The sequence below is a fragment of the Lampris incognitus genome, chromosome 6 (genome assembly GCF_029633865.1).
Source record: "Lampris incognitus isolate fLamInc1 chromosome 6, fLamInc1.hap2, whole genome shotgun sequence".
Taxonomy (NCBI): Eukaryota; Metazoa; Chordata; class Actinopteri; order Lampriformes; family Lampridae; genus Lampris; species Lampris incognitus.
The window spans coordinates 36917028-36944667 of NC_079216.1; the positions used below are offsets into that span (position 1 = coordinate 36917028).

At 41.5% G+C, this 27640-nt stretch overlaps 3 protein-coding genes across 3 annotated transcripts; 2 read left to right on the forward strand and 1 right to left on the reverse strand.

The window, feature by feature from the left end:
- Nucleotides 1-955: 955 nt before the first annotated feature.
- Nucleotides 956-9723, forward strand: adat1 (adenosine deaminase tRNA specific 1). Its single transcript, XM_056282254.1, has 10 exons — nucleotides 956-1097; nucleotides 1332-1400; nucleotides 2288-2342; nucleotides 2647-2777; nucleotides 3449-4073; nucleotides 5346-5491; nucleotides 5627-5726; nucleotides 5936-6022; nucleotides 6639-6641; nucleotides 7947-9723. The coding sequence occupies exons 1-10, from the start codon at nucleotides 956-958 to the stop codon at nucleotides 8077-8079; spliced, it is 1491 nt and encodes a 496-aa protein (XP_056138229.1). The 3' UTR covers nucleotides 8080-9723.
- Nucleotides 9724-10015: 292 nt separating this feature from the next.
- On the reverse strand, nucleotides 10016-19239 carry gabarapl2 (GABA(A) receptor-associated protein like 2). The gene is made up of 4 exons (XM_056281728.1): nucleotides 19055-19239; nucleotides 17820-17875; nucleotides 15634-15806; nucleotides 10016-12129 (listed from the first exon to the last, which is right to left on the reverse strand). Exons 1-4 carry the CDS (start codon nucleotides 19086-19088, stop codon nucleotides 12039-12041), a joined length of 354 nt encoding a protein of 117 aa, XP_056137703.1. The 5' UTR covers nucleotides 19089-19239; the 3' UTR covers nucleotides 10016-12038.
- Nucleotides 19240-19332: 93 nt separating this feature from the next.
- tmem231 (transmembrane protein 231) lies at nucleotides 19333-26829 on the forward strand. Its single transcript, XM_056282217.1, has 7 exons — nucleotides 19333-19804; nucleotides 20091-20257; nucleotides 21033-21161; nucleotides 23549-23692; nucleotides 24372-24453; nucleotides 24841-24946; nucleotides 26082-26829. The coding sequence occupies exons 1-7, from the start codon at nucleotides 19666-19668 to the stop codon at nucleotides 26242-26244; spliced, it is 930 nt and encodes a 309-aa protein (XP_056138192.1). The 5' UTR covers nucleotides 19333-19665; the 3' UTR covers nucleotides 26245-26829.
- Nucleotides 26830-27640: the final 811 nt, after the last annotated feature.

Consider the following 27640-nt stretch of genomic DNA (forward strand, 5'->3'; position numbering starts at 1 on the left):
CTATGTAACCTGTCTTACTGACTTTGTTGGCTCAGAGTAGCATTTTCTCATCATGGGACAAATTCTTCAAGTGACACAATTATTCCAGTTTGTTTGAGGGTCTAGTGCCATCTTCAGAAAAACTCCTGGAAATGTGCTCAATCATTTCTTTTCACGCGTGTGTGTCAAAGAATCAGTTCACTGTAAATCAGCCTCCAAACAAAGCCAAGGGACTTTAACATAGTGATTAGGACTATCCCTTTCCCTCACCCATGTAGGTGTGGAGTAGCTTGCTTTTATTGCTGTCTTTGTAGTATGTATATTTTGGTATGAATTTACACCTTATTTAATATAACAGTATTAATTATTATGTACTTATTATAGCAGCTTCTCTATTATAGCAGCTAGAAAAGCACTATATAAAATACAACTTGATTGATTGATTGATTGATTGATTGATTGATTGATTGATTGATTGATTGATTGATTATCTGTGCTTCACAGTTCAATGTGCTCTGTTCTCTACTTGCATCTTATTTTCTCTCGGTTGTTTTCTATTATTGTTTCTGTCGGGACAATTTTATCCAATCTGATTTTCAACGTTTTCAAAGTCATAGCCATCGCTGGCTCTTTGTAAATATCTCATTGGGCATGGCACGAAGATTCGTAAACTAAGTTCAAATAAAACCGAAAGGAACTTTAATGTCTCTTAAAAAACGTAATTATCAACACAATTATAAAAAAATCCCATTTAAAAATAAAATAAAAAAGGACTTTTATTGTGAAAGCCGATACTATTCCGGAAGTTCGTCCTGCACAGTTTAGGGTAACATCTCGAGGCGTCCTAAGACGCGGAGACGAAGTGAAGGAATGCAGTGTTTAAATAAAATACACAGTTGCTGAAAAATAAAATAGATTTAAACATATTTGCCGACGCCCCTCCACAGTCTCTTCGATACTCTCCTCCGTTTGCAGAATGTGGGCTGCCAATGAAATCGCCAAGTTGTGCTACGAGCGTTTTAACGAGCTGCCCAAGAGAGGGAAGCCTGAGCCGGGCAGAGAGTGGACCCTGCTGGCCGCTGTGGTGCTACTGACTCCGCATCTCAAAGGCGACAAGGGTCGGTAGGATATCATATATATTGTTGTCGTTGTTGTAGTATTCTGACCAGAGCTAGTTCATTTTTAACCACACAAGCAACACTGGATAGGTAGACAGGTTAATGATAAACAAGATTTGAAATGATGTTCCAGCAGATAGTCGATTCCTTGCTCTGTGATATCCTATTCTTTTTCAACACGTGTTTTCATTTTACGCTGTTTTTCTTTGACATTGTTCTCTATTGCAGCCACAGTGGAAAAGGCGGTCATTTCGCTGGGAACTGGGACCAAATGCATTGGACGCGCAGCTATGAGCTCAAAAGGTCATCATTGCTTTTGACCCCAGAAAAATACACCTCTACATCTAATCAAAGAAGATTGCATCAGTTCATCTGGATACAACGTCTATTAACAGATACAACGTTTCATCAATCAACTAAGTGACATCTTCAGTCCAAACTGACTGCAGGTATCCCCACCCATTATAAACAATACAGTTCAATACAGTTGCATAACGACCGAAACCAAAGACCAGTTTCATGTGCAAATATGGGTGTGATTATTAACTAGAGTTTCAGTGGCCATGTGTACTATTCACAGAGGACGAGGGAATGCTGCAATCACAGCATTGTAAGACGGCGACAGATAACTACTGAAACAATGACTAGATTCACGTGACTAGTACACATGGCTATCGAAACTCTTAATTAATGGTCACACCCATCTTTGCATTGTTATGCAACTAATTTGTACTGTATTGTTGACAGTATTGGGCGGGGATACCTGCAGTCAGTTTAGACTGAAGATGTCACTTAGTTGAGTGATGAAACGTATCTGTCAATAGAGGTTGTGTCCAGATGAACTGATCCAACCTTCTTTGATTTTCTTACCTGGATTATTGAGCATGCATCAAGACACACCTCTACATCCTTTCCACAACGCCCAAGTACTTTGCAATGTGACATCATGCATACCAACAGAACATTTTTGCTGCCGTCAAATCGGTTTCATTGTCTCCTCTTCGGTGTGCTGAGTAATACAATGTTATAATACGTGTTAATACCACTCCAAATCCCAATGCGACAGTCCCACAATGCATGGTTTACATAATGAAAATTAGGCTTCTTCCGATTTTTTTACGAAGCAGACCTTTTAGGAAAATTACTTTTCATGTCGTGTATTCCCCCCCCTCCCCCTTTGATCCCTCTAGGTGATGTTCTCAATGACAGCCATGCAGAAGTCATTGCTAGAAGAGGATGCATTAGGTGTGTGAATAATCGTGCACATGATGGAGCTCAAGCATATGATAAATAAGATGCTCGGGGGGAATTACATCGCCATGCTGTCTTTATACTGCATGTGTGTTCAAATTTGTGTGAAAAGTTGTATGTGTGCATATATGCCTGTATTTACCATTCTTTAGAACCATGCATTATTTTGCAATGAAAAGATACAGAGAACATGAGATGCACTGAATCCTGTAATTAAAGTGTGTCTGTGTGTGTGTGTGTGTGTGTGTGTGTGTGTGTGTGTGTGTGTGTGTGTGTGTGTGTACGCACGTGCACGCAGGTACCTAATGGAGCAGCTGTGCAGGGCAGTGTGTGGCCAGGACAGCTCAGTGTTCTGTCAGGCTGATCAGCAAGGAAAGTGGAGGCTCAAATCAGGAGTCTCTTTCCTGTTCTTCACCAGTCACACCCCGTGTGAGTCCACTGTGTCTGCAATCCCTTTTAAAGCTTTCATTATAACCAAGTGGGTTGGATTTTCCCCCCCTTTTTATTCCTGCCTGTATCAGTTCTAGTACCTTCCTGTTACAGCTAAATAATGACCTTTAATGTTCTTTTTGTTTTTAAAGATGTTTTTATGTTGCGAACTGGAATCATTGCACTTAAACCGCCTACTTTTTCAGTATTGCAAAATCAATAAGATCATAAATGGATTTTAATTATTTTTCATAATTTTTCCAGCATTGAGGGCAAGTAACCAACAATTAGGGTCTGCCACTACTGGGTTAATATAGAATAGGTAGTTTTTGTGTCAACATACATTTTTTACGAGTGTCAGATGTTAACCAGTGGCTCCATTGATGACCTTGTTGCCAAGTGATGTCTAAGGGGTGCAGTACACAATCACAAAAGTACACAAAAGGTCAGGTAAACTTCAGCATTTGTTATTAAAAATAATTCTAATGATTTGTGAACAGGAGGACATGAAAACGAATGGGTCCAAATTGGCTTAACATGTCTGACAAAGTGCTTGAACGATACATTATTCGCATGCTCCTGGCAATATACGTATAAGGTCTGTTGAAAACTGCAAGAAACTACGTTTGTCTGATTTGCAAAATCTGTATTATTCGTTTCTGTGTTACCAGGTGGTGATGCTTCAATAATCCCTATGACTGACAGTCAGTCTCAACCATGCCCTCCTGTTAGGTACAGCGAGATCTCTGAGAGACCTGCCCAAGTCACAGGAGGGCGACCAACCTTGAAGCGGAGAGCAGAGGAGACAAGTGAGGGGCTAAAAGTAAAGTTTCCTTGTCCCAAGGAGCAGGAGAAGGATGAGAGAGAGTCAAAGAGTAGAGGAGACTTGAAATGGTCAAAATCCTCCTCTTTGAATACAACTGACAATTCTGATCCGAAACAAACCGATGTTACCCAAACAACCACCGACTGTGTTTCCCAGTTTTCAACAGAGCAGTTGGAACTACGGGCCACGGACCTTCACAGAACGGGGGCCAAGTGTGTCCCAGGTGGCCCAGCGGACCCTCAGCAACCAGGGATAGGGTATCACAGCACTGGGATGCTGCGGGTGAAGCCTGGGCGTGGGGAGCCAACGCTGTCCCTCTCCTGCAGCGACAAGCTGGCTCGCTGGGGCGTGCTGGGCTTCCAGGGTGCACTGTTGTCTCACTATCTGCAACATGCGCTCTACTTCAGCGCCATCGTGGTGGGGAAGTGTCCCTTCAGTCATGAGGTTATGCAGAGAGCCTTGGTCACCAGGTGAGACATCCTTTTTTCTAAAGTCTTTGCAGTGAATATGTTAAAAAAAAAAACTGCTAATCATCCTGCACAGACTGTGGCTTATTGCCGCAATTAACTGACAAGAGTGATAAAACTCATTTTATTATCGTTTGTGAAGTTGAAGTGGCTTCTCAAACCTGAACTCAGCTTAGCTTTTACAACCACTGAATCAGAGTAAAGAAAAGTCCTTCAGCTTGTTACCCATGACTTACTAGTGGGCTTCGGTAGCCTTGACATTTTACTCTAATGTAAAGTGGGTTGAATGAAACCTAACACCCTGTTTACATTTAGCTTAAAAATGCATCTTGAGTAAATCTGATAGCGATCAGATTTGGTCAAACTATATAATGTTGGCAGCTGTACTAACATGTACCCTGGCTCTGCCAAATGACGGAAGCTAAGCAGATATGGGCTTGGCTAGTGCTTGGATGGGAGACCTCCCGGGAAAACCAAGTTGCTGCCGGAGGTGGCGTTGGTGGGCCAGAAGGGGGCAGTCCTCCCTCTGGTCATAATAAACAAAAAAACAACAAATATCAAATCCCAATGCCCCAGCGCATTGACGGGAACACTGCTGTAGGAGATGCCATTCCTTCCTCCTGACTCACTGTGGTCATTAAAGATCCCATGGCACTTATTACAAAGAGTAGGGGGTTCCCTGGTATCCTGGCAAAATTCCCAATCTGGCTGTCTCCATCTGGCCACCTAATCATCCCCCCATGTAATTGGCTCAATGATTCCTCCCTCTCCACCTCGAGATGATGTGTGGTGAACATTCTGGTGCAAAATGGCTGCCATGCATCACCCAGGTGGGTGCTACACATTGGTGGAGGTTGAAGTGAGTTACCCCCTTCAGTGTGAAGTGCTTTGGGTGTCTAGAAAAGCGCTATATAAATGTGATGATGATGATTATTATTATTATTATAAATCCAAATGTAAACAACACATGAAGAAGGATTTAAATCTGATTTCTCAAACCACTTCCTGATGTGGTTCGAGAAATCAGATTTAAATCATTCTTTCATGTGTCTTGGGTCTGTTTACTCTTGGATTTTTGTGTGGTTTGACTAAATCCGATTGCTATCAGATTTACTCAAGACACATGCAGTACCAAAAATAATCTGCCGGGATTGAGGGGAATAGCACGGTGTAACAGCATCCTCCAGGTAAAAGTCAAAGACCCTGAGCACGGCCATGTAGCAATAAGGCTATATTCAGTGTTTACAGAGGAGAACTTCTCTGCCATCTCTCCAGGTGCTCCCATGTATCAGACCTTCCTGCTGGTTTCTCAGTGCATGGTCCAGAACTGCTCCAGTCCACCATAGAGTTCCCCCATAGCCAGGCCCAGACTGAACTCCGACACCGGGCTGGACAGGGCAGAGTCTCCCCCTGTGGGGCAGGTAGACTGGTAGCATGAGGGACCTTACACAGTTTTATCTCACAATAGTATCTCACAATTTTGGGAAAGCCTCCTTTAGAGGCCACAGTTTTTGGTTTTGTGTAGTCATTGAATGTCAATGAATGTCTTGTTCCAGCTATCAGTTGGTGTGATGTGCCTGACCAGCCATTAGATGTCACTGCCAACGGCTACAAACATGGTGTTACCAAGAAGGTTCTCGGTACAGACAAAGCGAGGTGTGGACAATACACCACAAGTGATGATGAGAAAAAGAAGGGAGATTCCAACAAATTAACTGTATTTGAACGCGCTGTTCAAGTTTTTCCTGCTCAGATGCAGTAGTTTCTACTCGCGTCTCATTACTTTGTACTGTTTGTAAAACCAGTGCTCGATTTTGAGCAGATTTATATTTGGCGGTGTGTGTGTTGTATGTGTATGTTCTCAGGTCTCTGCTGTGTAAGGTGGAGCTGTTTCATTCCTTTCTGTCTCTAGTGTCTGCCACTGACCAGTCCCTTCTTCCTGACTCTCTCAGGTAATAAACATCATTACTTTTGTCATACATTCATACCTTCACATTAATAAGTCAACGTTTATCAGTTTTACCTGAAGCTTATGCCCCACACATTTGAATAATGGAACATTGCTTCATTTTGTTTTTAATGCTTTTCATAGGCTCCAAAACTTAACAATCGCCAGAACTGGCTAAGCAACATTTTCAATTATCAGAAGCTATTTGTTTTGCATGACAGCAGGAGGGATATTTTACTTATATGTACCTTGCACATTTTGCTGAGCAGACATGCATCAGACAGTATTTGGAAACCATTCCCAGCTTGGCTGAGGTTTATTCTCAGGACACATCAGACCCTATCAGTTATATTGTCATTTAAAGAAACTGACAGACACTTTGCTGCGATTGTCAAAACCCTTTGTTCTATCTCATGTGGACAACGGTACCCATCACATACCTGAAGATAATCTGACCCAGAGTGACGCTAAACTGCTAGCAGTAGGGAAAGTGAATTGTTTTATAGTGCTGACATCACAAGAAAAGATTGCAAGATCAACAAAAAGCACAAATGACTGAGGTGTATTTTTGAAAGGTATTTCTCTGTTATGGTTGCTTAATGTCTCAAAGGTCTCAAAAGCAGGTCAAACTGAGATACATGATCTGTGAGTCAGTATACAAATGTGCAAAATATAGCCACCACTAATACTAAGTTAGTGACTTCATGACTTCTAAAGGATGAAATTGTATTACACATCCAAAAAGGAAAAACAAAATGTACGCTTTACTCGTTGAAGTGACTCTGCCATTCCCAGTGTCACATTTTTGTCCCTGACATGATTATCCAATTCTTTATGATGTTAATTTCCTTATTCAATATGTAATGTCATTGTTCTTTGTATTCCCTGCTTAAGCATAGGAAAAAGGTCACACATCATTCCGTCGTCATAGACTACATAGTGTGTGTATTTGTGTGTGTGTGTGTATGTTTGTGTTTGCATGTGTGTACATACATTCACGCGTGCACGCATAGTAGCTGATAATGCATGTTTCTGTGCTGGCATTTGAGTGAGACTGTTCTTGTTCAAGTGTCTGTTGTTGCTCACATTTCTGTCTGTCTCAATGTTTGGAATTTCTGCGTTTTTTCTTTTTTTGTAAAGGTGTGTGTGTGTGTGTGTGTTTGTGTGTGTACTGACTTGTGTTGTTGGCTGAGAATGCTCTCCCAGGGATAACAGTGGTGCCTCTGTTCCCCAGCTCTTCAGGAGATAACCTGATCCTGTCTCAGTCCTTCCTCATATATGTGACCTCACAATGCATGCACGCATACATGCACGCACGCACACACACACACACACACACACACACACACACACACAGCTTCCTAACAGCCCATTAAACCTTAATAAGATTTTAGACAGCCACAATAAGCCAAGTATCAGCATTGCATCTATTCAGAAATAAAGACTATTGTGGCTATATCTATCAGGGAGTGTCCATTGTTCAGTTGTTGTTGAGTTGTGCCTACGGTCTCTCATTCTCATGTAGAGTTGGGGATTCAAGTTGCACTTGAAATTTACCAATCACCTCAGGCTTCTTGATATGGGCTTACCTGATTTGATTTGTCAGTTGCATGTAGACAGGAGTTGGCGTATATTGATTTAGCAATTCTCTCATTTGGTCTTTGGTTCAATTTCACATCAGTTCTGAACCGGTCTGGTCCTGCTGACGTTGCTGCTTTCTAAGTCCTTCTCTTTATCAAAGAGCCAAGCACAGCTCAAATGCCTGTGAAGTGACATTAAGTGATGTTAAGTGTGTTGATATTCTCGTCTCGTTTCGCGGCACAAACTCTCACAAAAAACCCCACCCGCTTAGAGAAATGTCTCCCTGTTTATTTGTGTGTGTGTGTGTGTGTGTGTGTGTGTGTGTGTGTGTGTGTGTGTGTGTTCAGGGGGAAGGAGCTGCAGAGCTACTGGGACTACAAGCAGGCATGCCAATCTTACCAGCAGGCCTGGCAGCAGCTCCGTATCCAGGCCTTCCCTCTGTGGCCACGCAGCAACAGAGATCTCCTATTGTTTCAGTGAAACACGGTCTGGCTCACTGGTGTCAAGCCACAAAACTGCAGTTTAGTCTATGCAGGACTTGTAGGTCAGAGGTCAAGAAATGCTACAGAATAGACATCTTGTGGCACTTACTGGTCAGTTAAAATGCCATGAAATAGAGCCTTCCTAATGCAAACTTTACAGTAAATGGAGGAAGTTCAAAGTAATGGCCTTTGGATCTGGGAAGTCAAAGATCGAACCATGCACGTTTACATTCTGCTTTGATGTGAAGATGTCTGCTATTTCTTAATATGGACATTGTAACTGGGCACAAATAGTGATGTAGAATTTGGCTGCAATACACTATATATTGATATATTAAACCAATTGGCTTATCTGGTCAGTTTGGGTGTTTGAGGTATAGATCAATATGTTCCAGTGTATTGGACACTCGTACCCCAAGATGACATTAACTCCAACAGCAGGACACACTCTGCAGTCCTGCTGTTTCAGGAGGTTGTTGACCGTTTAAGTGTCCGCAGAAAATGGTTGTTTTCCAAATCTGTCACCTGTTGTGACCATAGCCCCCTGGTCTTCACTTAACAAAAATACAGCTGAATACACCAGGCTGGATGTGAAACTCCATTTATGTTCATGGGAGGTCTTTTGTCATTTGCACATGAGGAGCTTCACCACAACAGTCTTTCCCTCCAACACCCTCGCATCCTCCAATGACAAATTGACTGGGAATCACTCGCGGAAGGGATGTTTGTGACCGATATCAAGACAAAGGATCATCTATGGAGGGGAACTTGTGCTGCATATGGAGGAACAGACAGTTGACGGAAAACAATGACCCGTTTTAATCCAAGATAATATTGAACAGTACTTCCCATGCCGACTACATCCTCAGTGTCTCACATTACCGTCATCGCTACTTCCTACCATTTCTCTCTCTGCGGGACAAGTTTTGATTGTGTTTTCATTTGCTTATGGTTAACTTGTGGGGCCCATCCATTTACGATGTTACAGCAGATGCTTATCAGACATATGAAAGGGACGCTGTTCTTGTAAGGGAGGCAAGATTTTAAAAAGAAAATGGAGGGAAGGAGCGAACATCCCATCCCGACAACAGCCAATGGCACAAACTCAGTTGGAGCTGGTATGACCACTCTCATTTGCCTCGCTGGGTGAAAATGTACAAATCCACTAAGCGCTAATTTTTAAAATGAAATAAATGGGAAATTAGCCAGCTAAACTATGTATCTGAAGACGTGTTTAAAAGTAGAAACTTGGGCATCCGGGTATTTATTCTGTTGCCTACCAACATGGGGATCCCGGTTCGAATCCCTGTGTTACCTCCGGCTTGGTCGAGCATCCCTACAAGACACTACAGGCCGTGTCTGCGGGTGGGAAGTCGGATGTGGGTATGTGTCCTGGTCGCTGCACTAGCGCCTCCGGTCAGTCGGGGCGCCTGTTTGGGGGGGGGGGCTGGGGGGAATAGCGTGATCCTCCCACGCGCTACGTCCCCTTGGCGAAACTCCTCACTGTCAGGTGAAAAGAAGCGCCTTGTGACTCCACATGTATCAGAGGAGACGTGGTAGTCTGCAGCCCTCCCCGGATTGGCAGAGAGGGTGGCGCAGTGACCCGGACGGCTTGGAAGAGTGGGGTAATTGCCAGGATACAATTGGGGGGAAAAACGGGGAGGGGGGAGGGAACAAAAACAAAAAAGAAACTTTTCTTTGACTGAAAAAACACATGAATGGTGAATAGCCATGGTCACATTATGAAGCTCTTGTTTGATTCTGTGATGTTTGCCCTTGTATTTTTTAATTGTTTGTATTTGTCGATTTGCAGATGTCTTTTAATTTATGTGAAATGTGTCTTTTCTGGCTCTGAATATGGAAACCTGTTTTATGTTGTTCATCAGCCAGAGGTTTGACAAATGTGAAATTGCTTTCAATAAAACAACTGGGAATAATTTTATATCTTTTTATTGGCCAGATTATTCAGCCACCTTACCTTTAGAAATATCTAAAATTATCTAAAATTCTTTAACATTTTTAGGACGTAATAAACAAATGACAAACAGTTGTGAAATAAAACAATCCCGTCACACCACAGCATTCATGTTCATTCAGTAACAGTATCTAGTATTCCCCTCGAGATTGCAACCCCATTTTTTTGAAGGATTAAAATAGCTTCAGGTTGCGGCAATGTGTCTCTAAAATGACTGACAGGAAGTAACGGGCGGAAACACGAATTCTTGAACCATTTCAGCACCGAAGTTGCAACCCTGACCAGGTTTTCAGTGGGGGGTCAGATTCAGAGGAGGCTGAACTGAATTTGGAGGGCAGAGTCCCACCTCACCTTTCCTGCACAGCTCCATGCTGTGTTTTATCGTTACCAAGGCCTTAACAAGCACACTGCTCAAATTACAAGCAAAGTTAAATCACATTGTGCATGAGTGTAGTACAATTGTAAAAATTATCACAATATTCAATAGACTAAAACATACAAGTCAAAAAAACTGGGGATGAGTACTCCTCTGGGCTGACTACCTAGCTAGTGAGAATCTTATAACACAGTCACACAAGATGGTAATGTACAATAATGCACAACATAATGTGGTATAATTTATATAAAGTGGCTTACATCATTTAAAAATGGTGTGTATATATGCTTACAATGTGCAGATAAACGGGTAAAATACACTTCAAGTAAAATGTGAGTGTCCTACTGATGATAAATGGATGCAACGGTGATGAGTCTACAGAAACTGTTTTCATCTCAGATAAAGGCTTATATTGATAAATATGCCCACAGAGAGAGAGAGAGAGAGAGAGAGAGAGAGAGAGAGAGAGAGAGAGAGAGAGAGAGAGAGCGAGAGCGAGAGCGAGAGAGAGCAAAGAGCAATATAAAGAATCACCACTTTAATATTTCTCGTACTGATGGTGTTGGTGGGGCTTGTAAACAATTGCTTTTTGGTCTTGGGAAACCTTCAAGCAATTTTACTATCAGCCCTTGGGGACAATTGTAATTGTGACTACTACTAGAAAACAAAGAAAACTCCCTTTTCTGGATAACCAGTGCATGAACTCTTCAGTAATATCTTGGGGTCTTGCTCTGGCCCCTGGTCCAGAGTTTGAGAAACCCTGCAACTGTTAGCTAATGCCATATCCTCATGGCTAACCTGTTTATTCGCTCACTCGAGGGCTCGAGTTGTCTTGCTTTGCATGCTTTTTGTCATGCCTGTTTCCCACAGTCTACCGTACTGTCAAGTGTAATGAAAGACTTAAATTCACACGCTTAAGTTTTATATACATCATATGAGCCACGCAAATGCATAAGCAACATGGTTAGCGATTCTTTTCGCGTGGTTATGTTTCCTTAACGCTTCTGTGGGAAACAATTTTCTGTGATATACTCAAGCCTGCATGAAAGCAATGTGGATTAATGTCGCCACTGGAATGCATCTATGTGTGTGTGTGTGTGCTTGTGTTAGAGCCCAACCTTTTTTCTTTTTATTAAGTGGCTGTTGCATGATAATGATGTTGGTTGGAGGATAGTGATTGATGTCTGAAATGCCTTTGTAATCATCATATTTCTGTGGTGGAAAAATGCATTAGTGTAATGTTAATTGAAGATTAACTGTGACAAACACCCTCAAGGCTGCATGACTGTCGTCTGTATAAATAATCATAGCTTCGTCTGAACCCAAACAGAGCTATAGTATACGTTTATTTTAGGATTTTGTCAGGTGTGTTTTTACAACTAACAGAGACTCATTTGTGCAAACTGTGTTGGTGCCATAGTGATGTAATTAATGTCACAATATCTGTGAAAGGCAAATATTGGTCAATAACTTCCTGCGCAAATATGCGTTGGGCCCTAGAGTGTGTGTTTGTTTGTTTGTGTGTGTGTCTGTGTCTGTGTGTATGAGAAAGACAGAACGGCATTAAAATATAACATTAACCCAGAATTGTTATAGTATATAAGGCCTAAAGACCAAAGGTGTTCTCTCCGCTGTAAGCCACATACAGAAAGCCGTCCTCGTCTTTCTCCTTGTCGTACAGCTGGCCCATGGTCAAACTGCAACACAGGCACAGATTGGAGAGGAAATAGTCAGAGCTCACATAGCAGCGCCAAAAGGTTCTGAGCAGAACACGTTGCTTTGGGAAAGTAGCTACCGAAAAAGATGGCCATTAAGAGGGTATCCATCACATTTACGCTCTTAAGCATTTAGCTTATGCTCTCATTCAGAGAGAGTTAAAAAGGAGTTAGATGTAGCAGGATGTCAATGTCCAGTGTGCCAAACTGACTGCCAGGCCACCAGAAGTTATCCCGAGTGCACATCATAGTGCCTTGATGACAGATGTAGCATCTATTTGTGTACCATATACAATAGAGGATCATTCACCACTATAATGTTGAAGGTGTTAATTTAATAACGTTCTGGACTTGTTGACTCTGAGTCAGTTTCTAACTTGTTGCTGAGCAGGAAATTTCAAGCCAGAAATCAGCAGCTGCTTTTGCCTGTTGCTGGAAAAACTTGTGGGTTGACTGTGACGTGATGCTGGGTGTAAGCTGTTTGCTGAAGTAATTAACACTTCCTTGTACCTTAACACTAGAACGACCTGGATTTCACTTCTACCTTAAATGACCATGTGCGGTCAAAATGACTGCCGGTTTTTAAACTCTGTCAAGATAAATACCCAGTTGAGATATTAATGCACTGCATATGTTAGTATGTCTGTTAGAAAACGACTGACACAAAAATTAACACTTTAACAACTATACTACTATTTTTACAAATTTAAACTTCAGATACACTGTTGAACTGGAATAGCAAAATTGAAAAAGTGAAAATATTACCTGAAAAAAAACCCAACACACACTGCTAATCTAACATACGTAACAAGGCCTATAAAACGTGAAATGTAAAAAAAAAAAAAAAACTGAAAATAAATATTGAAGAAAAAAAACCTGAAAATAAGTATTGAAACAGTCCCCAACAACGACCGGAACTTAAAAACTACTAGAACGACCATGGGCACGGTTTTTAACTCTATATTCTGTCAAGCTAAATACCCAATTGAGATATTAATGCATTACATATGTTTATATGTCTGTTAAGAAACGACTGACACCAAAATTAACATTTTAACAACTTTATTACTAGTTTTCAAACAATTTAAAATGGCCGCTGTCCAACGCCTATAAATACTGCAATGCGTCGGTGGTAGTCATGGTGTGTCTGAAATGGCGTCTGTAACCAGACATGTTGGCAATAATCAAAAATCAAGTTTAGACTATTACTCTGCGCTGGAGTACGCTAGTGTGTTTCTAGGACAGAGCAATGAACTTCGCGAAGGAAATGATATAACCAACACATGTCATAGTGACATGACGCGCACAATCACGCGCAAATTACATGTAGTCATTTTGGCCGCTCATGGTCGTTTTAGGTAGATCTTATCATACATTTTTTTGTGTGCAATTGATCTAAAACTAATTTTAATGCAAATATATGCAATTTTAGGGCCATTCAGGCAGCGGCAGGTCTGTATCCCCCCCCCCCCCACAAAGTTATTAAACTTTGAAAATCCAAAACAGTCAAAACGATCGTCTTGGTCCTTCTAGTGTTAAACAAAAGGTACAAGGCAGTGTTGAGAGATTTATTGAGTCTGCTGCAAAACCGATGTTCAAGGGAACGATGCCAGGTCAAATTACTTACACAAGTTTTTAAAATATCTGATGCTCACATAATTAAAATTCAACTGTATCGCACATTAATCACCAAGACAAAGACAGGCGCACAACAGCTTAATCAAACAAATATCCAGAGTCAAGAAGGATCACAAGTCTATCAATATTAGATAACACACTATTGTGTAATTGTCACGGGACGACAATGCAGTTGCATAAGGGAAATGGTGGCTGTGGTATATCCTTTCAGATCCTATTCATCCTCGTCAAACTTCAGCAAGTTATCTATGGAGTGTATCCGTCCCAGACAATCAGTCTATGTGTAGGTGTATCCTCTACCAACTCAATGGTGAGCCATAACTACCGGTGTTCGACAGGATGGCTTTGAAATTAATATGAGGCCAGATGGCTTAACAGGGGGACAGGAATGAGGTTAAAATTATGCTCAATGGGCAGAGGGTGGCACTAAGAGTATTTAGAGTAATGAATAGCAGTCAGCATTGGGGTTGTGAATCAGACTATGCTTTAAATTGTAAAAAAAAAAATACATGGAAGTCATGGTGCATCATAGTAAGGTCCTCAGAATAAAGGATGCCACCAAATAGTGTGCGATATGTCAGATGTGGGTAGAGATATAACCTGTAAATGTAACGGATCTAGCATGCAGTTTGTTATCGCACAGCTGAACTTTTTTTTTTTTGAGAGCCTTCACTCCAGTCTATTCAGCAAGTGGATTTTCTTGATCAAAATATAAATGCAATATTTTTTACCAAGTGAACAACAAAAATAGATGCAAGTAAAGGCTTAAAGGTCGTTATCACTAGCGTCTGAGTTCTAGTTTTATAGGTGTTTTTTTTTAAAGATTTATTTCTGATTTTTCCCTTTTTCTCCCAATTTAGTGGTCAATCGCTCCCTATTCTAGTTCAAACACCCACCCTCATACTGTATGTGTTCACCAACTGCATCTTTCCGGGTGGCAGTCTCGAAGGAGACGCCTCACCCCTTTCGTGACAAGGTGAATCCAGGCCGAACCACTGCTTTTTCCGACACACACAGAGACGCATTCATGGGACGAACACAAGCCGACTCCGCCCCCCCTCCCGAAGACAGCGTTGCCAATTATTGCTGCTTCATCGAGCCCGGCCATAGTCGGATCTGACGAGACCGAGGCGCGAACCCCGGTCCCCAGTGGGGAACTGCATCGACACAAAGCTGATGCTTAGACCGCTACACCACCACGGACCCCATTTTACAGGTTTTAACTGACAGAATGGCGAACAAATTAATGTCTGCACTTCCTGTCAGAATGGAGAACAAATTAATGTCTGCACTTCCTGTCCAAAAGACTGTGTAGTGTCACACCAGAGGACCAAATTTTAAAGCATCCCTCCCCAGGAAAATCTATTTTACTGCAAGATGGGGAACCTTTACATAAGTACGATAAACCACCTCTTCTGTTATGTTGTATGGTATGCCTATTTTAGAAAATTGTAATGCAAACCAAAATCTTCACACAAGGCCATAATACCAGTAGTAATGTCAAGAAAAGTTGATGGGACATTTTTGTACTGTCTTTAAATGTACAATCAGTTTTGATATTATTCATTTTTTGCTTATTTTGATCTGGTTTGCAGCAATAAAGCCGGACAGTTAACGATAAATACTTTGCTACTTTGCAATAAAGGCACCAAATTTGGTACGGAGGTAAGTTCTCTGATGCACAATGTGTGCTATTTAATTATAATGCATGTCAACTGACCATTTATCATTTCGAACTCCCTCCCACAAGAAATATCTATCACAAGCAAGGCAATGTGAGAGTATTTTGCCAACAGCACGAGCCAATCCTGACGCATTTTAAACTGTGCATGTTCCTTCCCATCTCACCTGGACTGGGGAACAGTTTTGTCGACAAAGAGGAAGATGGCTTTCTCTGAGGGGAGCTGGATGCGCTTCCTGATGATCCACATGAACTGGGCCACGGTTATATCAGAAGGCACCAGGTACTTCCTTTTGTCAATGTCCACGATCTGTGAGCCAGACACCTTCTCCACTATTACCTGGCACAGAAACACACACACACACATACACACACACACACACACACACACACATACACATACACAATTGCAATGTACACTGTTGGGTACAAAACTCACTCAACTGAAGCGTATACCCTTGGGGTTACATGCCTAATAAATTCATGAAATGTAGTTTATATAGTATTTACTATCACAAACCTCAGAAAACCTTTTGACTGACATGTATTTTGTGGATGTTCATCGTTTGTAATTTTATCAAAGTACAATCATGATCTTCTGAAGAACTTGAAAATGGATATTATTTAGAAGAATTAAATGTTGGGAAAACTTAAGAGGAAAAGGTACAGTTCGGTGTAGCCCACCTGCACATTTCATCAAGAATATATTTTTTTTGGAACCATTAAAATATTGCACCACCATAACTTCCACATTATGGCTGAGTCATAACCCAGTTGGTTCACTAGTTTCCACTGTAGTACACATGTACCTTGCATATAAATGTCATTATGGATAAGTGAAAAATTATCCAAAAATCTGCTGTATTGAACAATTTCACAAACAGCCAGACAAACAGATGGAAGGAAATTTGACAGTCTTAGTGGGGTCTCAGTCCTTTTCTTTTCAGCAGTGTTCCCATCAGACAGGTGCAGAAGTAAAGCACAAAGGGATATCTGGTTTAACCCTAACAGGCATTGTCAGCCACACAAAAGACCCTGAGACACCACACAAAAAGGCATTTCCATAACTCTGATTTTAACAGCTACTCATGCCCAAACCTGGCAGAGGCCCTTTGACCTAAAGTGTCGATTTGTAGCTCTGCTACATGGCCCTAACATGAATGTGTTGATATTTACCGTGACGGTAGAGATTTAAACCAATTAGTTTGTGTGCGTGTTTTGTTATCTACTATGAGTTTAATTCCCGGTAACGTAAATTAACGGTACTTTACTGAAGTCAGCTCCTGAATGCACAATACACATTGGGATTTGAGAAGCTCTTGCCACACTGACATTGTATTTTTTTTTTGGGATTTCCCCCCCCTTTTCTCCCCAATTGTTCTTGGCCAATCACCCCACTCTTCCGAGCCGTCCCGGTCACTGCTCCACCCCCTCTGCCAATCCGGGGAGGGCTGCAGACTACCACATGCCTCCTCCGATATATGTGGAGTCACCAGCCGCTTCTTTTCACCTGACAATGAGGAGTTTCACCAGGGGGACGTAGCGCGTGGGAGGATCACGCTATTCCCCCCAGTTCCCCCTCCCCCCCAAACAGGCGCCCCGGCCGACCAGAGGAGGCGCTAGTGCAGCGACCAGGACACATACCCACATCGGCTTCCCACCCATAGACACAGCCAATCGTTTCTGTAGGGACGCCCGACCAAGCCAGGGGCAACATGGGGATTCAAACCAGAGATCCCCGTGTTGGTAGACAATGGAATAGACCGCTACACCACCCGGACGCCAACATTATATTGTTTGGAGTAATTATTAGTGCAGTTTACCAAGAGGAATGTGTATTGCCCTATACTGTTTTCTCAGTAGAGTGACAAAAGTGCTGAGCCAAACCAGGTGGCCTAGTAACCTACACCCCTACAGGGAACAGCAGGCGCCCTGCTGAATCTCAACTGGGGCTCCGGGGGTATGGGTGAAACCCTATAGGCCTTCGCTAGCAAGATGGGAAATTAAAGAGATAGTGATTGTAGACTGGAGGAACTATTTGTGCCATTGTGTATTCTTAGAGTCAGGTCATATTCATAATTTCCAAGTCATAAATAGGCACAGATACTATCTCAGTCAGTCCTGTGTTAAAGTCTACGTGTTTCATATGAGCAACTGACCAAGTCAAATTCCTCATTAACACAAACTTACTTGGTTAATCAAACACATTCTTGTTTTCTTCTACCCCCTCTTCTCTCATCCCTCATTCAGTAATTAATTCACACCCTGCATCTCTTTCTGTCTATCATTTCTGTCACTGACTTTCTCAATCAGGCACTCTGTCCATCCTTATCCCCATCACCCCTTTACTCACTGGCACCCTGTCAGGATACTTGCTGCGTATTTTGGCTGACTCCACACATCGGTGTTCTGAGGGAGAGACAGGAAACAAACAGGAAATCAGAGATAAAATGGATCAGCATGGCCTCTTGGGATTCACTGCAAGTGTAGCATAGCCAAGTCTACCGTAGTGCAACATTTGCAAGGGCAAGCATCCTATAAAAGATAATGGACAAAGAACCTACTGAAAGCTGACAAATGCGACAATCTGGGCAATTTAGCAGGGGGGGGAGTAGAGGGTTTGTAGGTAACAAAACTGTCCTCTACTATGTACGCTCCAGTTCAAATACGGATATTGGACATTAGGCTAAAAAAAATGCTAGATCTTACAATTTTTTAAGCTTGAAAGCCTAAAAAAAATCACAAAGTGAACAGCCAGATTTCCAAGAATAAAAAGCCACTAATAAAAGATTCATTTCCAAGCTAATGGCCCAGCTCATTGTTGGGTGAAACTAATGATTTTGAGCTTTAGAACTATCAATTTTAACTTTACCGATGAAGAAAAAGTAGAAACTGAACAAAGGCCTCGGGTGCCATGTGATAGAGTGGTGGATCCATTTAGGTTCGAACTTCACACATTGTATAATTAGCCTAGATAAAATACCTAATTATGGAGACGTCTTTGCAGAACTGTAGCTTCATAAAAAAAGAGACGAGGTTATCTGAGAAGGATATGGATACAGCCCGTATCCATATCCTTATACAAAGCGACAATTCTGTATCACACAGCACATAGCAAGATGAAAACGCTCATTGAACCACGTGTAATCATGGACAGCATTGGATTCAAAGTGTCAGAGGATGCAAAACAAAAGCAACGTCAGGTCTGCTATTATAATGAAAATAATACTTTCTATTGTAGCACACATCGCAGGCTAGCCATAACAGCTGTCATGACCTCAGGGTTTACAAGCCAACTTGCAAAATAAAACCTCTTGGTGCCGCAAACTAAACGAGCCCCCATGTTGTGGGAGATGACGACTGTAATCTAACTCGATGGGAGAGCCCGTTAGCCTTCTCTGTAAGCCATATGAACCATTACGCATTAACAACTGTCACAGGGCGCCCCGGAGGACAAAAAAACTTGGCATGCATTTCTGCATTTCAGGCATGACATGGCGAAACCCCGCACTGTGAATAAGACACGACAGGAAATAAGAGATGCACAAGTAAGAACACCTTGTTTCATAACAATCAAAACCCCTTTACCGAGGGAATGATCCTCTTTAAACATCCATTTCATTTTTGCCGGATCCTAACACAGAGGCTTGATGCTTAAATATTAGAATAGGAGCGTGTAAATAAACTGCTGATATATCGCTGCGACCGGGCGAAACGCAGACGCCGAAGATTAGCGAAACGTTGACGGCGTCACGTCTCTCGCCAGAACCTTCGAGCGTTCAGTCAAACTGCGAAAAGTGACGTCATCATCCGGTCAACCCATTTCCCTCTTTGGTGGGGGTCGTTGTCATGGTAATCGTGAGACGCTGGGCTTCCCCTCAAAACATGGCGCGGCTCGCTTGAGTCAGAAGTCAAACGTGGATAGCAGACTTTTTTTCCAGAGTAAATATGTTAAATGTGATTTCGTTTTCGTTCACTTGATGGATGACGAATAACCTAGCAGGGCTTAAATATGGGCTTTGCCCACACTTTTGACTCAACGAGCAGTCGCTAACGTTAGCTCCCTGCTACAAGGACTCGTCGTTAGCATCCGCGCTAGCTCGAATGTTTCCAAGCTGACCGATGATTCCCCAACAGAACTCAAAGTAGGATTTGCGGGAACAAACAAGCGCTCTTATCCTTAAACTATATGCTTTGTTATGGCTTTCTATGAAGTATATTCTCATCCGGCTTTGATTCGGTACAAAACCAGCGTTTGTACGAAAGCCACATTATTTCTGGTTGTTGTTTTTTGCCTTACATACATTCCACCTTTGCTGGTTGCTTACAGGAGCCAAGGTATATAATTTCTTTTTGTGACGACTGTTGTTCGTACCATTGCTATTAAACAAGTAGGCCGTGTGGCCTAACAAATGTCCTGTGATCCTATATATACCACATATATTTATACTTTATCTAATATCATATAATTATACTTTAATACACTGTGATGGCCTGGCGGCCTGTCCGACTGCTGGGATAGGCTCCAGCATCCCCGCAACCCTGAGAGCAGGATAAGGGGTTTGGATAATGGATGGATGGATATATCTAATACAACACTAAATGAAGATGTTACCTTTTTTAGGCTTCTGGATCAAGAGGAGCACCTATGAGGAGCAGCCTGTTGTAAGATTTCAGTACCAAACTCTGCTTGTAGCATTAACCAGCACCAAGGGAGACTATGTTACCTGGAGCACTTTTCCACATTTTAACAACATGCAAGGGACCAACCTCCGTATCCCCACTATCTCAGTAAGAAGATTCTGTTGAGTTTTGCTGTGGTCTATACCTCTGTAGGTTGAGGCTAGTCACATATGCTGTGTGCCTAATAGCTATATGACTGTACCTAAGTGGTTATTGTGGCAGATTGTTGCAACTTCATGTCACACTGTCAAGGAAACAATCAAGATGTAAAAGTGATACAGTATGATACACTTTATTGTCCCTGTTGGGAAATTTGTCTTGGACTCTCAGTACTGCTATTCCAAAATAATTGCACATATGACAAAAAAACATCAATAGGATCAACATATTCATAAGATGTAGGATGTGGTGGCAGCAAAAACGTATCGCAGAACCCCTACAGCCACCAACTCACTGTACAGTCTGATTCAATCTCCACAGAGAGACTGAATGTTTTACCTTAAGGTAGGAAATGTAGCAAAGGGAATGAGTGGGGTCAGACAGTATTTATGGTGCCTGTTTGATAACAATAGTTATGAGTTGACTTGAGGGCTTGGCGCTGTTTTAACCCCCATGAAGTGAATGGGAAAAAAAAGACTAACAGAAAAAAAATAAATAAATAAACAATAATTCCAGCAAATCAGTTTTGGTCACATCACAGCCACACCATCTGGAGAGCTGTGCTGCTGTGCAAGCTGAGGTGACTCAAGTCACTTTGAAAAATATTGTTTTGTGAATTTACACTTAAGCATGCAGGTGAGCTGTACACGTATGAGTCTCTAATGCACTTTTCAATAGTACATGTTCATGCATGTAAGTGAATGTGTGTACACATGTGCTACAGGTGAGAGAGGAAGACCAAAATGAGGATGGGAAGTTGGATCGCCTGATCTTCCGACTGAAGCTGCCTTTGAAACCTGAGGAACAGGTGTACGGGGTTCAGTTGCTCCTCACGTTCAACTACCAGCTATTTGTATGTATTCTACTTGGAGTCCATGGACTCTCTAGCTAACTGTTACACATAAAGAGATACAGCCTCTGTTTATTCCACAAGTGTAGTTTCATCTGTGTTATTTGCAGACATACCGCTATGTTTTGATGTGGGGACATGAAGGGGCATTTTGTGTGTGCAAGAAACAAGAGCTTGCCATCAGTTCGTTAATTCAGATATAATTTTTATTTTTTATTTTTATTTTGATATACTCTATTGATCTCCGAAGGGAAATTCTTCTCTGCATTCAACCCATCTTAGCTGTGTAGCTAGGAGCAGTGGGCAGCCACCGTGCAGTACCCGGAGACCAACTCCAGTTCTTCTTTCCATTGCCTCGGTCAGGGGCACAGACAGGAGTATTAACCCTAACATGTATGTCTTTTTTGATGGTGGGGTAAACCGGAGGGGGAACTGGGGGGAATAGCATGATCCTCCCACGCGCTACGTCCCCCTGGCAAAACTCCTCACTGTCAGGTGAAAAGAAGCAGCTGGCAACTCCACATGTATCGGAAGAGGCATGTAGTAGTCTGCAGCCCTTCCCGGATCCACAGAGGGGGTGGAGCAGCGACCAGGATGGGTCGGAAGAGTGGGATAATTGGCCGAATACAATTGGGGAGAAAAGGGGGGGAAATTCCAGCTATATGAATAAGCCATTTTGCTGCTGTCAGAATTTTAGTAGCATTTGTTAGGAAAGGCCACAGGTGTCTCTGTGGCTAACTGCTCCCATGCAGTGAATACATGTGTGCGCACTTTACTCAATCATACATGCAGCGTGCTGTGTTTACATCTTAGTTACAGGATGGAACAGCAACATATCCTTCCCACTTGCTGATTGTTTTTTCTTTGGTGTTGTCTGGGTGTATTGTATTGTCACCGCTATTTTACTATTACTACACTACCTCTCATTCTGCCACTCATTAAGCGAGTTATGTTTACGGTAGTTATGCTGGTCCCCTTGCTAACAAGTTGGGGTTTGCTGTTAGGTACACATCACTCTGATGCAGGCCTGGTTCTAGACCACACTGGGGGGGGCTTGCCTTGAAGAAAAAAACATTTTATGTTTCACTGATAGTATCTCCTATTTGACTTTGTCACACGGTGTATGAAACCCTTATTGATTCTCAGTACTACAGCCTTTAAGTGCTTACATTATATTAAATTACTGTTGAAATTAATAATGCTCCAACAAAAACTGTTAATATATGTATTCATTTTTAAGTGTTCTTATTTCTTTGCCTACTTAAGTTTTTGGACTTAATAATAAATGAATCAGGATTTAAAATGTAATTGATTAGGACCAGTATAGAGCAGGGTTTTCTGCTAATATAATGTCAATTGCAATGGAAATTGAAGCAGCGGAAAATTATGTAATGCAACATCTGAATTTATACATTTAAATATTAGTTCTAATATATCAATAACATTGAAATTCCACAATAATCATGCAGCTACACTGTAGGGTGAAAGGAAGTGTTGAAAGCCTGTTTGGGAAAGAGGAGGCCAAACAACCAAAACAAAGGCAGTTGTGATTGGTGATCCCTCTTCACAATCAAATCAGTATGAGCACCTTGTGAGTGGGTTTATTACATGTTACCAGATGACTTACGGTAAGGAAGGCCAGGTGGTCAATACTAAAAGGGAAGGGACTGAGTTCTCCTCTGTTGTAAACCTGGGTGTTACAGTCATTTCTACAGAGAAAACTTACTAGTGCATCAGCCAGGTTAATACTGGGAAATTCTTGGCACAAGAATGAGTACGAGTGGATAGGTAATGTGAAATTATTTGGGATCTGGCCCAGGACATGTCAACCCTATTCATGTATAAGGCTTCAGCAGGCTGATGTATATTTGAAAATGTTCGCTCCCATGAGACTTTGATAGGGTGGGCCACCTGATCCTGATCATCTGGGTGGGCCATCATAAAACCTCTTAACATCGCTCTTACTTTATAAACAGTCATTTAAACGCCTTTATCTGATTAGCATTTCTGAGTTAAGATCAAAATCTGAGAATATCACAATTAAGACTCCTGAGAAATGTGGTCAGTCTTTCAATTTATTGGTGCATGTGAACATCTTAGTTGTGTTTCTTTCGGCTTTTTGAAACACATGTGAAAGGTCACCAGATGTTGTGAACTGGGTGTTGTTTTTACAATACAAAGACCGTCGACCGCCAGCCTTAGAGACATTAATAAAAGAATCTATGTATACCTAGTTGTTAAAGAAAATTCATTATTTTAAGACATATTAAAGCCTAAATTCAAATATTACCCTCAACTTTAAACTCCAGGCTACAGGAAGACAACTATGTGCACAGCTGTTAAGACTAGTGTGCGTCAATGTTACAAGCATATCTCTTGTGTATTTCTAGAGAATGTCCACAGTGGTGATGCAGACCTTGGCCTATATACAGCATTTCTCTTCTGTTCCTGGTGCTCAGCTATACATCAACGGAGAACTGAGGCTGCAGCAGAGAATGCCCCTGCCTCACCGAGGGCTGTACAATGTTTACAATGTGAGGGAACACTGCCTCGCATTCTCCCTACTGTCTGTCTGTGTTCTCTCTCTCTCTCCTTTTTTCTCTTTCTTTTTCTCTCTTCCTCTCTTTCAGATATGTACTATCACATTTTCAAAGAGGCAGATGTATAAATACACATGCTGTCTTATTGCTAGCTATGTAGTGTCAAGTTAGGCGAAATCCCCAAAACTCCACCTGCTTGGCTTAAGACAAACATGTTACTCTCCCTCGTAAATATTTATTGCTGAAACGTTTAAGGGAACCAACAGATGAAGTAATCATTGTGTAATCATACATGAGATAGTAGTAGTACAGTAGACGTCCCTATTACCATCAGGCTAGGTAATGAGCTTTTCATCCACACTGTTCAAGTGGTCAGAAACGTTACACAACCAGTAATTTTTGATTGGGATTTCCTACTCACACATCATGCAGTTTTAGATTTGAGGGATACTCTGTAATGTCTTGTCGTGTCGGTGTATGTTGAAGATATTGAATAAATACACAAAGAGAAAGCCCGCTTATTAACCCCACACCAGAAGAATTGGGGAATGCTACCAACACAGAAAAGAAGGGTTACAGACATTTCTTTAGCTTTTACTACCCATTTGAGCCCACACACTTGTGAAAGTACAAGAACCCAAGTTTTTTTCTTTCTCTTTGTTTTTCGGCCAAGGTATCGGTGATTGATGGCTCTAGCCCCTTTGCTAGTTCATATGATCTTATCAACATCATTGGGACCTATCAGGATAGAAACCGTGAGTTGTCTGACTGTTTCCACATTTGCCCATGGTTATTAGTCTTTTCCAAAAACCAGTTCATATTACTGTCAAAATATAGAATAAAACACCTTATGCTGATGCTTAACTACCATGATCATGCCCTTTGGAGACGCAAGTCATCACATGTACTCGTACAGCTGTTTTTTTGTTGTTTTTTTTTTTAGATAAAACTGATTGCTTTCAGCTGTAGCATAATGGATGATTGCTTTCAGCTGTATCATATTGCGCAGTGAAGACATAGGAAAGACATGAAACAATAGTTTGTGAGCAGATGTAGCACCCATGTTATTCTGGATACATAGTATGCACTTGGGCCCCTGCTAAACCTTCAGGATCTATCATTTACCACTTTCTTTTTCATAGTGACCACGGTTCTGTCCTGTCCCAGCCCAGTGTGGATTGTTGGACGAGCTGCTCGCGCTCCCTTCGAGCTCAATGCAGACATCCGCTACCCTATGGAGGTCATTAGATATCCTTGAAATGTATGAGTGTGTGTGTGTGTGTGTGTGTGTTAAATGATTTATTAGCAATATATTTCTTACTCATGCTTCAGGATGCTGACCAATATGTTGAACTGTAAACCACATGTCTTCTACTTTCCATTATGAGGATATGTAATCAGAATGTTAGCAAGGTTATCTGACACCACAAATGCTGCCATTAAATAGGTTTGTTAGAATATAAACCTTTTATTGTTGTTGAAACTGTTTCAGGTGCATGGTAGGTGAGGGGAAAAAAACTGCGCAAGATCAGATTAATTGAAACCTTAAAGGCATACTGAGTAGTATTCTGCTGCTTGTGGCTTGGAAAAACAACTTGAAAAGTTGGCCCCTACTCCCTAAATCAACAAGATGCAAAGCTCACAACTCTGCATCGCTTTTCATCCCCACCCTCTCCCTCAGTGTCATCAACGGTGGAAAATCAACCCCAGATTCACTCTGGTTTTGGAGTGAGCACTGTATGCTTGCTGTTTTGTTTCACTGTATTTTTTGTTTTTTATGTGCTGTGTCTGGCATTGTGTATCATTTCGGCTGAAACCATCTGGCTTATTCGGTGAATGCTGCCATTTCAAAGAATCATGCCCTCATAAGCAGTGGTATTGGTTGCAGTTGTTGACTGCTGATAGACCCACTGCCAAAAGGTTGACGTCCAGAAATGCCACAAACATTCAGAAAGTAAGCAAAACCTGCTGACAGCAGGGCTTCTGCAGACACTTACACAGACTACCAATGGGCATTAAGCAACGATTAAGAAGAGACATTTCTGGATAAGTTTAATGCCATTTTAAGGGGGTAAGCCTACTCACTATGCCTTTATTAACCAAATCTGGTTATAGCAGCAGAGAACTGGGATATGGGTAAAGCAAAGCAAAATTGCAGTTCTACTAAGCAAAGCCAGTAAGTAAGGTTTTCATTAGTTTCAGTCTCTCGTTAAGTGGGTTTTTTTGTTTTTTATTGGTGTGGGTCTGCATCCAATGTGAGTCAGATTTGAACTCACACACTGTTGGTACTTTTTCACTGCTGCACAATGAGACAGTCTGTCCTGTTGAGGCTGCCCCCCCCTCCAGCTAATAATATTATTTCCCTTAACCTGTAAGTGTCCACTTATCATCCTGGGTTCTGGGAAACCATCAAGTTTGCCTGGATCCAGTATGTCAGTGTTCTGCTCATCTTCCTATGGATCTTCAACCGCGTCCAGACTTTTGTTTTCCAGAACCAGGTTCTACCTACTGTACCCATACCACTGGTCAAACCCCATCTCTCATAATGGGGCAGGAATGGCCCGATTCTCATCTGTCACCCAAGATTACTTCAGTGGAATGAGTACAATTCACTACCAATGCACAGTTAAGGACTACTTTAGCATGGCATAGATATAGGAGAAGAGAGGATGAGTAGCATTTGCTACTTTTTTACTTACACTACACTATTTTCTCACAGTTACTTGGTTATAATACAGTTTGGCTATGCTACTTTGTCAAACTAGCGATTCTTCTGTTAACTTTGCAGAGAGGTCATTTACACATTGAATATCATTCAATACCAAGGTCACTTATGGAATAACAAAGATGCACACATTTATAGCCTTTTTATTTTTCAAGGTCTGATATCTACACAGATCCTAGAGGGTGCAGTACTTTTAGTCCGTCAAAAAGGCAATAACCGAAATATTTTTTTTCTGTACTTGTTAAGACAAAACTGTATGTTGTTGTGCTCTCTTTGTCCCATATGTGCTTTGATTAATTGTCTAGTTGATTATGACCATTTCAACTAGCTCTAAAAAAAATGCATTTGGGTACCCAATCTTACAGCTTTTGTATTGTGAAAAGTTTTAGGTTTAGTCTTATTTCTCTGTGAATAAAGTTTTCTACATTTGTACAATTCTTCACACTTGATTTGCTTTATGAAAACCCTCTTTAACTTTAATCCTCCAGGCCTATTTGGATAATACGATATAGGGAGAGCCACATTTGAGGAAATCATCACCGGGAAGATTCCCTTGGTACAATTCATAGTGGTGTGCATCATGGTAGATGGATAGAATTACAGAGATTTTACAGCATAAATTCATGTTGACGATGTCTTGTACTTTATAGTACTTATATTAGTAAAGAATGGACCGGAGACCAAGGCATAACGTTGACCTTTTACTAGGCATATCTTCAAGTCTCAACACTCGCGCATGCGTGCTCATTACATATCTGAACCTGCTCACTACATCTCCCCCTTTTAAACTGATACTTTCAGGATCTTTACAGAAAAATTAAATCATATGTTAATAAAGCCTAATGCTGATTTTACCAACAAGGCAGGGGAACAGCTGGCACCTTAAACATCTCTGTAAACGTGAGCATATATAAACTGGTTAAATGAACTTCACATTTCACATCTCATATCTAGTAGACACACATTTCACATCTCATATCTAGACACATTTCACATCTCATTTTCCTTTTTTTTTTTAATGTTGACCTTTTACTAGGCATATCTTCAAGTCTAAACACTCGTGCATGCGCGCTCATTACATATCAAAACCTGCTCACAACAGACGACATTTGCCTTTGCTCAGTTAAAATGTTCAAATGAGAGTTACAGTAACTAAAGGTGTAAGTGAAAAAACACTTGATCCATGGAACACTAAAAGCTATCATTGACATTCATGC

What these genes read in the sequence shown, in the direction of transcription:
- adat1 (XM_056282254.1), top strand. Translation starts at nt 956, where the DNA reads ATGTGGGCTGCCAATGAAATCGCCAAGTTGTGCTACGAGCGTTTTAAC. An exon ending in GCTAGAAGAGGATGCATTAG is followed by an intron (nt 2,343 to 2,646) that starts GTGTGTGAATAA and finishes ACGTGCACGCAG; the next exon opens with GTACCTAATGGAGCAGCTGT. An exon ending in CTCGGTACAGACAAAGCGAG is followed by an intron (nt 5,727 to 5,935) that starts GTGTGGACAATA and finishes GTATGTTCTCAG; the next exon opens with GTCTCTGCTGTGTAAGGTGG.
- gabarapl2 (XM_056281728.1), bottom strand. Translation starts at nt 19,088, where the DNA reads ATGAAATGGATGTTTAAAGAGGATCATTCCCTCG. An exon ending in TAAAGAGGATCATTCCCTCG is followed by an intron (nt 17,876 to 19,054) that starts GTAAAGGGGTTT and finishes TCTCTCCCTCAG; the next exon opens with AACACCGATGTGTGGAGTCA. An exon ending in AAAACTGTTCCCCAGTCCAG is followed by an intron (nt 12,130 to 15,633) that starts GTGAGATGGGAA and finishes CCTGTGTTGCAG; the next exon opens with TTTGACCATGGGCCAGCTGT.
- tmem231 (XM_056282217.1), top strand. Translation starts at nt 19,666, where the DNA reads ATGGCTTTCTATGAAGTATATTCTCATCCGGCTTTGATTCGGTACAAA. An exon ending in GGCTGTACAATGTTTACAAT is followed by an intron (nt 23,693 to 24,371) that starts GTGAGGGAACAC and finishes TTTTCGGCCAAG; the next exon opens with GTATCGGTGATTGATGGCTC. An exon ending in TACCCTATGGAGGTCATTAG is followed by an intron (nt 24,947 to 26,081) that starts ATATCCTTGAAA and finishes GTAAGTGTCCAC; the next exon opens with TTATCATCCTGGGTTCTGGG.